The 13488-nt window shown below is 36.0% G+C and overlaps 1 protein-coding gene across 1 annotated transcript in view; it reads left to right on the plus strand.

The window, feature by feature from the left end:
• Positions 1–13488, plus strand: part of DICER1 (dicer 1, ribonuclease III) — a 73079-nt gene that overhangs the window by 36522 nt on the left and 23069 nt on the right. Inside the window, 7 exon segments of the mRNA XM_043989291.1 lie at positions 4172–4351; positions 4602–4815; positions 5265–5418; positions 7294–7476; positions 7735–7840; positions 7955–8130; positions 8623–9412. Of these exon segments, the coding sequence (XP_043845226.1) occupies positions 4172–4351; positions 4602–4815; positions 5265–5418; positions 7294–7476; positions 7735–7840; positions 7955–8130; positions 8623–9412 (1803 nt within the window).

Genomic DNA, 13488 nt, shown 5'->3' on the forward strand with positions numbered 1-13488 from the left:
AGTTTTAGATCTAATACATGTAGGCCACCTTCCTTAGCATTTTTTATTCATTAATTCCTGTGATATTCTTGACCTTTTGTTCTTCCAGATGAATTTTGTTATTTTTTCTAGCTCTATAAAATAATTTTTTTGTATCAACATAGATTAATTACAACTCTTCTGGATGCTAGAAATAGACATACAAAAATGAAAAAATTTGCCTTGTCCTCAGGGAGTTTATATTTTCTTGGGAAGTTTATATTTTGATTTATAGAAACAGATAAACAAATACAAGGTAATTTGAGCATTGGCAACCAACAGGGACCTGGAAAGGTTTTTTGTTTTGTTTTTTTTAACAGCGGATGGGATTTGAATTAAGCCATGTAGAAATCTGGGGATGACAAGAGGTGATGAGAAAAAAAATGCATTCCAGGCAGAGGGTACAAGTTGGGCATCTTCAGTGAGGTCCTTGACCACTCAGAGGAGAAAAGCCTAACATTTCACACAGGAAGTCTTGTAAAATCAAGTTAGTAAGCATTTATTAAGCACTTACTGTTTTCCAGACATGGTGCCAAGTACTGAGAACAGAAATACAAGCAAAAAGACAGTCACCTGCCCTTGTCTTCAAGGAGCTCACATTCTAATTAGGGAAGACAGTACATAATGAGGAGTTGAAGGAAGATGGATGTCAAAATAAAGGTGCCTAGCTCAGTGGGCATGGTTGAGAACATCCTGTAGAAATGAGTCTGTAGTAAACCTGGAGAGGAATGAGGAAATGGTTGGCTTGGGTCTCTTTAAAATGGAGGTTCTGAGAGGAGCCAGCTAGGAGGAGGATGAGTTGGAGGGGCAGGGGGAGTCTGGGAGGTGTCAACACCTCCTCGATTCTCTCCTCCCCACCCTAAGCCATCCTTCACTCAACTGTCAAATTGGTCTTCCTAAATTAAGGCAGTTCTCTCCTTCCTTCCTTCTCCTTGCCCCCTCATTTAGTAATAAAGTCCTCTTGGCATTCAAAGCTGTCCATAACCTGGCCTCCTTCTACATTTCCAATCATCTTAAACTTTACTTCTCTCTATGCAATCTGGGCAGTAACAGTGGCTTGCTTCTTCTTCCTAGAACAAGGCACTCTTGTCTCCCTACTCCAGGCTTTTTTTTTTTTTTTTTTGGTGAGGCAATTAGGGTTAAGTGACTTGCCCAGGGTCACACAGTACTCCAGGCATTTTTACTGCCTCTCTCCCAGTTTATCCTGTGTATATCTTGTTTATACACAGCTGTTTGCATTAGACTGTGAGCTCCTTGAGAGCAGGGACTTTTTTTTAAAAATTCTTCCTTTTTTTGTGTTCCCAACATTTAGAACAGCGCCTGGCATGTGAGCCAGTGCTTAACAAATGCTTTACAACTTGATTTGTTGACTACACCCCCCTCTCCCAAGCTTCTGCATGTTCTATACCACACATGCTAACAGATTATATTCCCTTATATTCCTGTTGTACATGGGTTTGTTGTGTCTTTTCAACTGGAATATGAATTCCTTGAGGGCAGTGATTACATTTTGTGCTTCTATGTCTTTCACAAAGCCTGGGTACATGGGCAGCTAGGTGACTCAGTGCATAGAGTACTGGCCCTGGATTCAGGAGGACCTGAATTTAAATCCAGCCTTAGACACTTGACACTTACAAGCTGTGTGACCCTAGGCAAGTCACTTAACCTGATTCTCTCAAACATCTGGGGCCATCTTCAGTTGTCCTGCTGTATATCTTGCCACTGGACCCAGATGGCGCTGGAGGAGAGAGTGAGGCTGGTGACTTTGCACAGCCCTGCCTCACTTCAATCCAGTTCACTATAAGTCATGATAGCACCTCCTGATGTCATTGTTCACTTTGAGAATGAAGGACAAACAACAACAACAGGTACATGGGATCATAGATCTAGAGCTGGAATGAACCTCAGAGGTCCTCTAATCCAAACCCTTCCTTTTATAGATTAGGAAACTGAAGCCTGTGGTGGCCACGTGATTTGTACAACATCATACACAGATGATATCAGATTTGAACCTTGGCATGCCTTTTGATTTCATTCAGCCCTTTTTCTCCTATAATATTCTACTCTTGGGTCCATATTAAGTGTTCAGTAAATCAGTACTTGATTGATTTATCAGATAGGAAAAAATTCTCTGGTTTTGAGTTTAATTTACAAGTAATAAACTAGCCTAGGGCAAGTAGGAGGCTTCATATTAGTAGTTAAAAGCTAACTTTTTCAGGTCCATCTTTGTTTTGGTACTAGGTAAATAGGGCTTTGATGGTATCAGTCATGTCGAATATGTCTCCTGAGTTGTTTCAAACAGATGGGTAAATTGTATTTTTAAAACCATATGTTAAGATAAGCTGTACACAGGGGGAAGCTAGATGGCGTAGTGGATAAAGCACCGGCCTTGGATTCAGGAGGACCTGAGTTCAAATCCAGTCTCAGACACTTGACACTTACTAGTTGTGTGACCCTGGGCAAGTCACTTAACCCTCATTGCCCCATCCCCTCCCCCACCAAAAAAAAGATAAGCTGTACACATAATGTATATTCTGAAGCAGTCTTGGATTTTACTTAATTGTCTCTTCATCTTGAAAATGGTGATATATAGTTTTTGGACTGATAGGCATAGGAGATTTTGAAACTGTTCTCATGCTTAACAAATATTCCTTGCATGACTGAACATAGTGACTTCAGCAACAGCATTCTAGGTGGAAGGGGATTATAGTTAGAAAGGAACTGCAAGGATTGTGTGCTATTTTGATTTTTAAAAAATCACTTGTTAAATAAATGTGTGCATGTCAGTTTTCACTGTATAATGGTCTTTTAGTACATGGTTTCATTTTCTACCCTGTGGGGTGTCTTTATTAGGATTTCAGAGAACTTGAATTGCCCTACATTTTTATACATTTTTTTAGGGCCCACATCCCAGTTTCTTCCTACTTTACAACTTTAATTTTCAAACTTTTTTATCTAGTCAGCCATGTCTCTTGGAACCATCTTCAAGATTCTTCTGACTTTTGGTGTGATTTTTATTATTCCCTTGAGAAAGTTATACTTTCAATAACATCTTTCACCCATTTCTACTTAGCTATGGTAAAAAAAGATGTATGATGTTAATGGACTGATCAAGAGAAAATACTTTTGGAACATAAGGAGGAGGTTTAATAGAGAGGACCTGAAAAGGCAAAGAAGAGTTGGAGTAAGCACTGATACTATTACTGAGAACCAGCCATAGTCTAGTGGAAGGAGCACTGGCTTAAGAATCAGATGAACTGACTGTACATTCAGCCTTTGATGCTTATTACCTGATGTGACTTTGGGACAATTTCTTAACCTTCTTGAGCATTGGTTTCCTCAACTATAAAATTAAGAAGTTAGACTAAATGACCTTCCTTCTGGCTCTATATATGTAATCCTCCAATCAGAGTTTCAGGGGCTAAGTTGCAGGTATGAACTGTAATTCTTTTGACATTGCTTTGTGATCTTTTGGGGGGATCTTATTTCTAGGTGTGAGATTAAAATTGGATATTATATCATAAATCTACCCTACTAACCTTTCCCTTAATTTATCTCCCAGACTAGTAAATGGAAGAAGCTTCTGGTTTTCTAGATAGAGCTTTTATTGTATGGTAGTCACAAGGTGATGTTGATTAGAAGGATAGGAAAGTAGAAATACAATACAAATCGTCTTAAGTCTAGGCTTAGTCTATATTCTGTATAAAACTCACCAAAAGGCCACCTTTGGGGAGAGAGAGACCGTCTGTGCAGCGCAGTCAGGAGACCAGCAGAGCAGGAAAAAACTCCCACTTCCGTTCTCTCCTTGCCTTTTAAGCTCGCACCCCGGAAATGGAGTGCTAGCAGGCAGTCTGACGTGCGCAGCAGGCGGACTGGCATGAGTAGCTCATGCCGTTGGTCTCCTCCCCGAAAGGGTGGTCCTTAAAAAAACTGGCATCTTTCAGTTATCCTAACCGACTGTTAAAAAACTTTCATTTTTTTTTTTACCACATAGGTATAGCAACACTGGTCTGATTTAATTAATTGTTATAGATCTTGTGCTGTGTATTTCTTAGCAGCTTTTAATTAATTTAAGAAAAATTACTTAATTTAAGTGAAATTATTTTAAGTGAGCTTGTTTTAATGATTCTGATTTTTTTCTCTCCACCTATAGATTCCAGAATGTTTGAGGAATAGTTATCCTAAGCCTGATCAGCCCTGTTACTTATATGTAATTGGGATGGTATTAACTACTCCTTTACCTGATGAGCTTAACTTTAGGAGACGAAAGCTCTATCCTCCAGAGGATACCACGAGATGCTTTGGAATACTGACAGCCAAACCTATACCTCAGGTAGCAATTACCTCTCCTCTACATTACCTTCTACTTCCTTTACTTCTCCTTTATTCTTCTCCGGAGAAAGAATGGGATTTATGTGGAATCTTTTGTTAACCCAAAATTAAGTTCGGTGTTTGAAAAGTGATTATTTCCTTTTTATTTAAATTCACACCTGTATTTTCTGTGTGTTTATAGGTGATGTAACTCTATATTCACTATTCAGTCATTAACTTTTGGCTGGGGGCTTTTTTGTGTTGGTGCTTAGATTCCTCACTTTCCTGTGTACACACGCTCTGGAGAGGTTACTATATCTATTGAGTTGAAGAAGTCTGGTTTTACTTTGTCCTTACAAATGCTTGAGCTGATCACAAGACTTCACCAGTACATATTCTCACATATTCTTCGGCTTGAAAAACCTGCACTAGAATTCAAACCCACAGAAGCTGATTCAGCCTACTGTGTTCTACCTCTTAATGTTGGTAAGGCTTCAGTCTTAAAATAGAGCAGAAATTCCAACTTTAAATATCCTATGTAGTATCCCACAAAAACACTAATTCTTTTTGATGGTTAATTATAAGGTATAAATATGGGCTCAGTGATGGACTATATTTCTGTGACCTGAGCACCATCCTAAGATAGCTGTCACCAGGTAGGTAACAGGATGATGAATTTTTCATCTATGGCATCTTTTAGAAATTGTCTTCCGAGCCATAGAGGAATGGCAGTGTGCATTGGTGAAAAGGGGACTGCATCAGTGATATCACAGGTCCTTGGAGTATTGCAGCAACTTAAATCTAGGATATCAAAATTGATTTTTCTCTTCATAAATTAGAGACAAATCTGGTTATGTGTGGTCAGAATTGGAAATCTTTTGTCTTTGTCCTTTTTATTTTTAACAAAGTAAAGATTTTTCTTTCTTTCTTCTAAGTTAATGACTCCAGCACTTTGGACATTGACTTTAAGTTCATGGATGATATTGAAAAATCTGAAGCTCGTACAGGCATTCCCAGTACTCAGTATACAAAAGAAACACCTTTTATTTTCAAACTAGAAGATTACCAGGATGCAGTTATCATTCCAAGGTAGGCATATCCCATTTTTGCTAAATTAATATACTTAGCAGCACAAAAGTTTCTGTGTTGATTTTGAAAAATGAATATAGAAACATTATTAGTCTCATTTCCAAGTACCCCTTTCCTTCTAATCCATTTAATTGTGTTTACAAACAGTTATTTCTTGGTAGCAGAATATCAATATAGAAAGGAGAGATAAATTTAAATGTTTACTTTCTGTAGAACTTCTTTGCCTGATTTTACTTTCTTTGCTTCCCTCTTACTATTCACCCACAACCTCAGTTCCCTAATATGGAGTACAAATAGATTTTAGTACAGTTCCTAAGAATTTTGTTAAGAAAAATTCATTAACTATCATAAATTATAGTGATAAAATGATGTTTGGGTTTTTTTCAGGGATAGAGTGGCAAATATAGGATAATATTGTTATACAGCTCATTCAAGGAATAGCAAATATCATGTAATTTATGTAGACCAAACAAGATAACAGTTTTCAAAGAATTAGAATACTAAAAATATTGAGTATATTTTAATCTTTCTGTAACTCAAAAACCACTTCAGTGTTTTATTATGCCTTGTGATTATTATCATTGTGTAGTAGATTAGCCAGAATCAAGCTAAGCCAACTTTTGCTTTTTGATTCCTTTTTGAATAGATTGGTTGTACTTCAAGTATTTACCCTGTAATTTTTTCAGCTTTAGAAATTTTCTACCCTCTCCAACCTGATGAAACTAAGTAGAAATAGTATTCTTTTTTTGTTTGTTTGTTTGTTTTGCAGGGCAACAGGGTTAAGTGACTTGCCCAGGGTCACACAGCTAGTGTCGTGTCTGAGGTTGGATTTGAACTCAGGTCCTTCTGAATCCAGGGCCAGTGTTTTATCCACTGTGCCACCTAGCTGCCCCAGAAATAGTATTCTTAAAAGACATAGATATTTGTTTACCAAAGTGCAAATAAATGTTTAGTTTTACCAAAGTACAAGTATTTACCATGATAAGGAGAGATAAAAAGTCAAATGCTAAGGAAGTGAATTTTTCTTGCTGTGGAACAAACAGTATATATTTTGTGTTCCTAACGTGTTGAAAGAATGTCATTTTTACATTCTAGTCAAACCTTACCATAATGCCATGAAGTCCTGCTATGTTATTAAGCCAGTCCCTCATTTATAGCATTCTTCTTGTCGAACCATCTGTTCCCAATCATATTGTTTCACATAGCCATAATAAGCACTTAATTCATGTTTGTTAAATGAATGGAGTTAAAAATCAATAAGGATATGGCTGTCTATGTACTTGAGGCCATGTATCTTATTTCTGTAATTACTCTTTCCTCCTACCACAAAATAAGGATATTTGAGGATTTTTTTCTGATGATCATTTCTGACATTTTAAGGCAGTTAAACTTGAAAAGTATGGGAAATAATGAGATTAATTAAAGGGGCTTTACAATAAGATTTAGATTTAGGTATGAATTGCCAAAGTTTTAAAAAACAGGAATGTAAAAGGTATGACATGGGTCCTTTTTTTTTTTTTTGAGGCAGTTGGGGGTAAGTGACTTGCCAAACGAGGGTTACACAGTTAATAAGTGCCTGAGGCCAACAGATTTGAACTCATGTCCTCTAGCCACTGTACCACCTAGCTGCCCTGGTCCTTCATTTTTTTAAGTTAGGTGCAGATCTTGTTTTTAGCATCTATTTGAAATTAAGCATCAAAGATTTATTATCAGAAATGTATAATTTTCTTAAATGTCATCTAAGTTTTTAGTCCTAGAATTGTTATTACCTCAAACTAAGAAACATTTAAATTAATTTCCTATTAGTTGTGATAATCTAAACTTACACTAATTTAATCAGTCTTACCCCCCCCCCCCATTCCTTTTTTTTTTTAGGTATCGGAATTTTGATCAGCCTCATCGATTTTATGTTGCTGATGTATATACTGATCTTACGCCACTCAGTAAATTCCCATCCCCTGAATATGAAACTTTTGCAGAATATTATAAAACAAAGTACAATCTTGACCTGACCAATCTAAACCAGCCATTGCTGGATGTGGACCATACATCTTCAAGGTAAGATGGCATTGAAATGTGGGAAGGCAGCAGAGAGCATTTGCCATAGAGGAACTGGGCTGAAATCTCACCTAATGCTATCTTATTACTACCTTTGTGACCTTGTAAAATGAGGGGATTGGACTAGTAGCTTCTAAGGAACTTTTTAGCCACAAATCTATGATTGTATAAAAATCAGTTTACACTAAAGACTTTATTTTTAGAGATAATGACATATATAGTGTTTTTCACCTAAAAGAACTCTTATTTCTAATTTAGACTTAATCTATTGACTCCTCGCCATTTAAATCAGAAGGGGAAAGCCCTTCCACTAAGTAGTGCTGAAAAAAGGAAAGCCAAATGGGAAAGTCTGCAAAATAAACAGGTACTGCTTTTACATCAATATGATATGACTAGATAGTTTTTTTATATTATCAAAATGACTAATTTTTAAGGTCATTAGAAATTACCTAATTAATTCTTTTCCCCCTCTTCAAAGATATTGGTTCCTGAGCTCTGTGCAATTCATCCAATTCCAGCATCATTATGGAGAAAAGCAGTTTGTCTCCCAAGCATACTTTATCGCCTGCACTGCCTTTTGACAGCAGAGGAACTAAGAGCCCAGACAGCCATTGATGCTGGTGTAGGGGTCAAATCACTCCCTGCTGATTTCAGGTATTCTTTGCATTATTTTAAAGAAATACTTACTAGCAGTGTGTCCCTGGGCAAGTCACTTAACAACCCTCATTGCCCCAGCAAAAAAAAAAAAATAAATTTTTTAAAAAATTAAAAAAAAAGACTTGCAAAGATACTTTCTTCATAACAATGTAAAACTTTGGGAGGTTGGCTGATTTTGCCCAAGGCTATATATAACTAATAAATGTCAGAGCCATGATACAGGTTCAGCCCTTCTGACTCCCATGACCAGTGAGTGTTCTTTCCACTATGCTTTACCATCTCCATTTGCCCTAGATTCAGTCCTTTATAAGTTATAGCTTAGCAGATTTTAGTAAGTTGTTTTCTTACAATGACATCTGTCTGAATAAGAAGCTGGCTGTTTTGAGCCAAGAGAAAATATACAAGTTTATGTTTGCATATTTCAGCTACTATGTTTTGCACTTAATATTTTGGAAAAATAGCTTTTCAATAATTATATTGTTTTTACAGATATCCTAACTTGGACTTTGGATGGAAAAAATCTATTGACAGTAAATCTTTCATCTCAATTCCTAACTCCTCTTTAGCTGAAAATGAAAATTACTGTAAGCACAGCACAATTGTAGTCCCTGAAAATGCTGCACATCAAGGCGCTAACAGAACCTCCTCTCTAGAAAATCATGACCAGATGTCTGTGACCTGCAGATCATTATTCAATGAGTCACCCAGTAAGATCCAAATTGAAGTTTCCACAGAACTCACAGCAATTAATGGTATTTCATACAATAAAAATCTTGCCAATGGCAGTTATGATTTAGTCAATAGAGACTTTTGCCAAGGAAATCAGCTAAATTACTACAGGCAGGAAATACCCATGCAACCAACTACCTCATATCCCATTCAGAATTTATACAATAGTGAGAACCAGCCCAAACCCAACAATGAATGTACTCTGCTGAGTCATAAATACCTTGATGGAAATGCTAACAAATCTACCTCAGATGGATGCCCCACAAAGGCAGTGACAGTGACCACCAGTACTTCAGAAACTTCTGTTGCTTCAAAAGGGAGAATTGATTCTGAACATAGCCCTTCCAATGGGTACTCCTCGAAAACCCTTGGCCCAAATCCTGGACTCATTTTACAGGCTCTGACCCTTTCGAATGCTAGTGATGGATTTAACTTGGAGCGACTTGAAATGCTTGGCGACTCCTTTTTAAAGCATGCAATCACGACATATCTGTTTTGCACTTACCCTGATGCTCATGAGGGACGCCTTTCTTACATGAGAAGTAAAAAGGTAAGTAGTAACATACCTTAAACTTTCAGAAGTTACTCAAAAATAATTTTCAGGCTCCACTTTTTGCATGGTATCAAACAGTTTTAATTAGTGTTGTCAAATGTAATATCATTTTTGAAAATATCCTTTGACTGTTCTGTACATGTGGCAGGATCTACTTGAGATCACTTTGCTTCAGTATTTCTTTCCCTTCTCTCTGCAGTGGAAGCAAAGGTCTAAGCAGTAATAGCACAAATCTTGACATGAAACTTCTTTTCAGCAATGAAATTTAGAAGTTTCTTTGAGTATCTGATGGGGGGGGGGCAATGGGGGTTAAGTGACTTGCCCAGGTCACACAGCTAGTAAGTGTCAAGTGTCTGAGGCCGGATTTGAACTCAGGAACTCCTGAATCCAGGGCCGGTGCTTTATCCACTGTACCATCTAGCTGCCCCTGAGTATCTGATTTTTGTAGTTACACTCCTTTGCTCACTGCTTGAATTTAAATGAAGCATCAAAAGATGCTTTTTGATTGTCAACTAAATATGTGCAAAGCTTAATTTAGGCACCAGAGGGAGGGGAGCTAGAGTGGGAATATAAAAAAGATCACACCCTTGTCCTAGGGAACTTGCAGTCTAATTAAAGAGATGAGCTATCAAGTGGGGAGAAGTTAAATTTCAGTAAAATATTTAAGCTGCAGTACTAAATTTCAGAATAAGAAATGTCATAAGGCCTAATTATCAAGTGAATTGTACAGATAATTACTATTATAATTCAGAGGAGGGAGAGAGAAGTTTCAGGGTGATCAGGGAAGACTTTACAGAAGAGATGAGCTTTGATCCAAGTTTTGAAGAGTAGGTAGGATTTGACAAAAAGGAAAAAAAGAATGTTGCAGGAAGGCAGAATGTTGTGAGCTAAAAGCTCAAGGCATTCTTTGAGTAATATTTCAAGAAACCATCAGTTTCCTGGCAGATGATAAGAAGTTTGCCAATTCTGGATACAAATTTCTAGGTAAATGTAATATGAATAAACTAATGGAGAAATTAGAGTTACTAAGAAAAAGAGAACAATGGGGTTGATTAAAATTATCATATGGATATAAATAAGGTGGTTTTCTTCCATATTACCATTTTTATTGAATTGAAAGACAGTCTTTTGGTATGTTATGTAAGATTAAAGAAGAATACTTGAGCTGAGCTCAAAAATGCTCAGATATTTAAATGGATCTGTAATATCATTGATCTATATGTTGAGAAATCTGTCACGTTTTGTGATTCGAGCTATATTATGATTAGAATTATGTGTATAGTTGAATTTTAAAGAAACTTAAGTTTTCTTAACTGTTTAATACCAAGATTCATTGTAGACAAAGAATTTGTGAGATTCCATTGTACTTATAATAGGGTATATAGCTTTACTAACTTCTAATATGGATTTGCTAGTCTGATCATCAAAAGCAGTTATTTGATGCTTAAGTAATTAAGTTGTGAGTGTAGAAAGTTTACTTATAAAATCTCCTAGTGTCATTGTATATTTTTTCCATGTTCTGTATTTTTAGTTGAAAAATAGTTACTTTTCAGTTTAGTATTCATATACTAACATGTTAAAGTATATAGAATGTTAGTTGTATATTGTAATAGTTTTCCATTTTAAAATTCAAGTTGTATGCTTTAGTGAATGTTAACAATCACTACAGCACCTCTGTAATTTGGTAGATAGTTTTTTGAGAATTGTGGCTAGAAAATTTGTCACTTTATGATCATTCTGGTGAAGAGTTTTTCTAATTTCACTAACCTGGTCCTTGTACAACAGACATAGTTTTTGACTGGGCCTATACTTTGAAGCCCTTTTAGCCTGGTAGAAGTTGCCAGAGATGTGCTCCCCTGAAGTAGCTTTTAAGAACTGTGCCATAATGAGACATTAATGAAAGCTTGTAGTGAAGGAAGTTATATTTAAATGCTTTAAATATTCATATAGTACTAATGAAAAATAGAAGGAAACAAAGAGAAACTACATTCAGAATGACCACAAAATGCATAAAAGACCTGAAAATTAATTTACCAAGACATACTTAGGACTTACCTAAATATAACTATAGAATGTTCTTGTTTCTTTGTTTTGTTTTGGGGCAGGGCAATGAGGGTTAAGTGATTTGTCCAGGGTCTCACAGCTAGTAAGTGTCAAATGTCTGAGGCTGGATTCAAACTCAGGTCTTCCTGACTCCAGAGCCAGTACTCTATCCACTGCACTACCTAGCTACCCCCAAACGTTCTTTTTAGAAAAGGAACAAAAGAATTAGAGATACAGTCACTGTTCATTGTTGGGCTGAGTCTATGTAATATTATAATGCCAACCAAGTTAATTAATTCACAGATTTAGTGCTATATAAATTTAATCATCAAGGAGCTACCTATAGAACTTAATAGCACTTTAAAAATTCATTTGGAGGATGAAAAGGTTTAGAAACTCAAGAGAAATAATGAAAGCAGAAATAAAAAATAATTGATTTCAAATGATCTCAAACTATATTATGGGGGCAGCTAGGTGGCGCAGTGGATAGAGCACCGGCCCTCGAGTCAGGAGTACCTGAGTTGGAATCCGGCCTCAGACACTTAACACTTACTAGCTGTGTGACCCTGGGCAAGTCACTTAACCCCAATTGCCTCACTAAAAAAACAAAACAAAACAAAACCAAAAAACCCAAACTATATTATAAACTATGTTGTAATCATCATGTTTATCTTGTACCAGTTAAACAGTAGAAAAATAGATCTGTGCACCTTGAGTAGCAAAACTCCACAGAAATTGGTCACAATCCAGTGATTCATAAATCTAAGTAGACAAGCTACTGGAAAATGCCTATTTGACCAAAATGTATGGGAGAACTTAAAAGCATTTTGGCAGAAAACAGGCATAGAACAGCATATTCCATAAACCACCATAAGTTCCAAATGGGTACAAAACCTCAATATGAAAAGGTGATTCCATAAATTTTTTTTAAAAAACAAGAATGGAAGGAGCTAACTACCTAATGGGTACCGTGAAAATTTTTATATCACCTATACTTGCCAATGTACCATTTCCCCCAATTCTCACTCAAAGATTATCCCTTTTAATAAAGAACATAAAAAATGGAGGAGGGAAGAATTTTAGCAGAACTAATCAGCATAACAAACTATTAACATATAATATATTCTACACCCTTGATCTCCCATCTCTAGAAATACATTGGGGTAGATGTGTTATATCTTCTTTGGGACCAGACTTTAATTATTATAATTTCATGGAATTTATTTGAGATTGTTTTGTTATTATTCACATTTATATTATAATCATTGTATATGTTGCTTTGCTGATTTTATTTTGCATCTGTTCGTATAAGTCTTTCCATACTTCTCAGTATTTATTATATCTTATTGCACAATAATATTTTATCATATTTATGTACCAGTTTGTTTAGCCATTCCCCAATGGATATGCATCTATTTGTTTCCAAGGCTTTGCTGTCACATAACAAAAATTGCTACTATAAATACTTTGATCTATATGGGCCTTTCTTCTTGTCATCTACCTCCCTGTGATATATGCCTAATTGTGGAATTCCTGAGTCAAATGGACATTTTAGTCACTCTTAACCATGTAATTTCAAATTGCTATAACAGGAGATTGCTTAACCAGTAAAGAGATAGCGACTGATCATAAAAGACAAAATAGACAGTTTCAGTTAGTGTAAAATTTAAAAGCATTTGCATAAATAAAATCAGTGCCTCTAAGTTGAGGAATGAAACATAATGGGGAGGGGAAAGGTCTTTGCTTCAAATATATCTGAATAAAATCTGGCATCCAAGAAAAGATCTAGAATCATTCTCCAAAGGATATGAAGAAAAAAATTCTCAGAATTAGAAACGTGAACTAACAACAGCCAGATGAAAGAATTTTATGAATTACTGCTACTAATAGTGAATATTAAAACAATTCCGATGCTCACTTCTGCTTCTAAGGTATGAAAGATGATAAAAATAGCAACAATCAATGTTAGTGGACATATGGGCAAACAGGCATACTGTCAATGAAGCTGTTACCAACTATTTTGAAAAAAT

This window comes from Dromiciops gliroides, chromosome 2 (genome assembly GCF_019393635.1).
Source record: "Dromiciops gliroides isolate mDroGli1 chromosome 2, mDroGli1.pri, whole genome shotgun sequence".
NCBI lineage: Eukaryota > Metazoa > Chordata > Mammalia > Microbiotheria > Microbiotheriidae > Dromiciops > Dromiciops gliroides.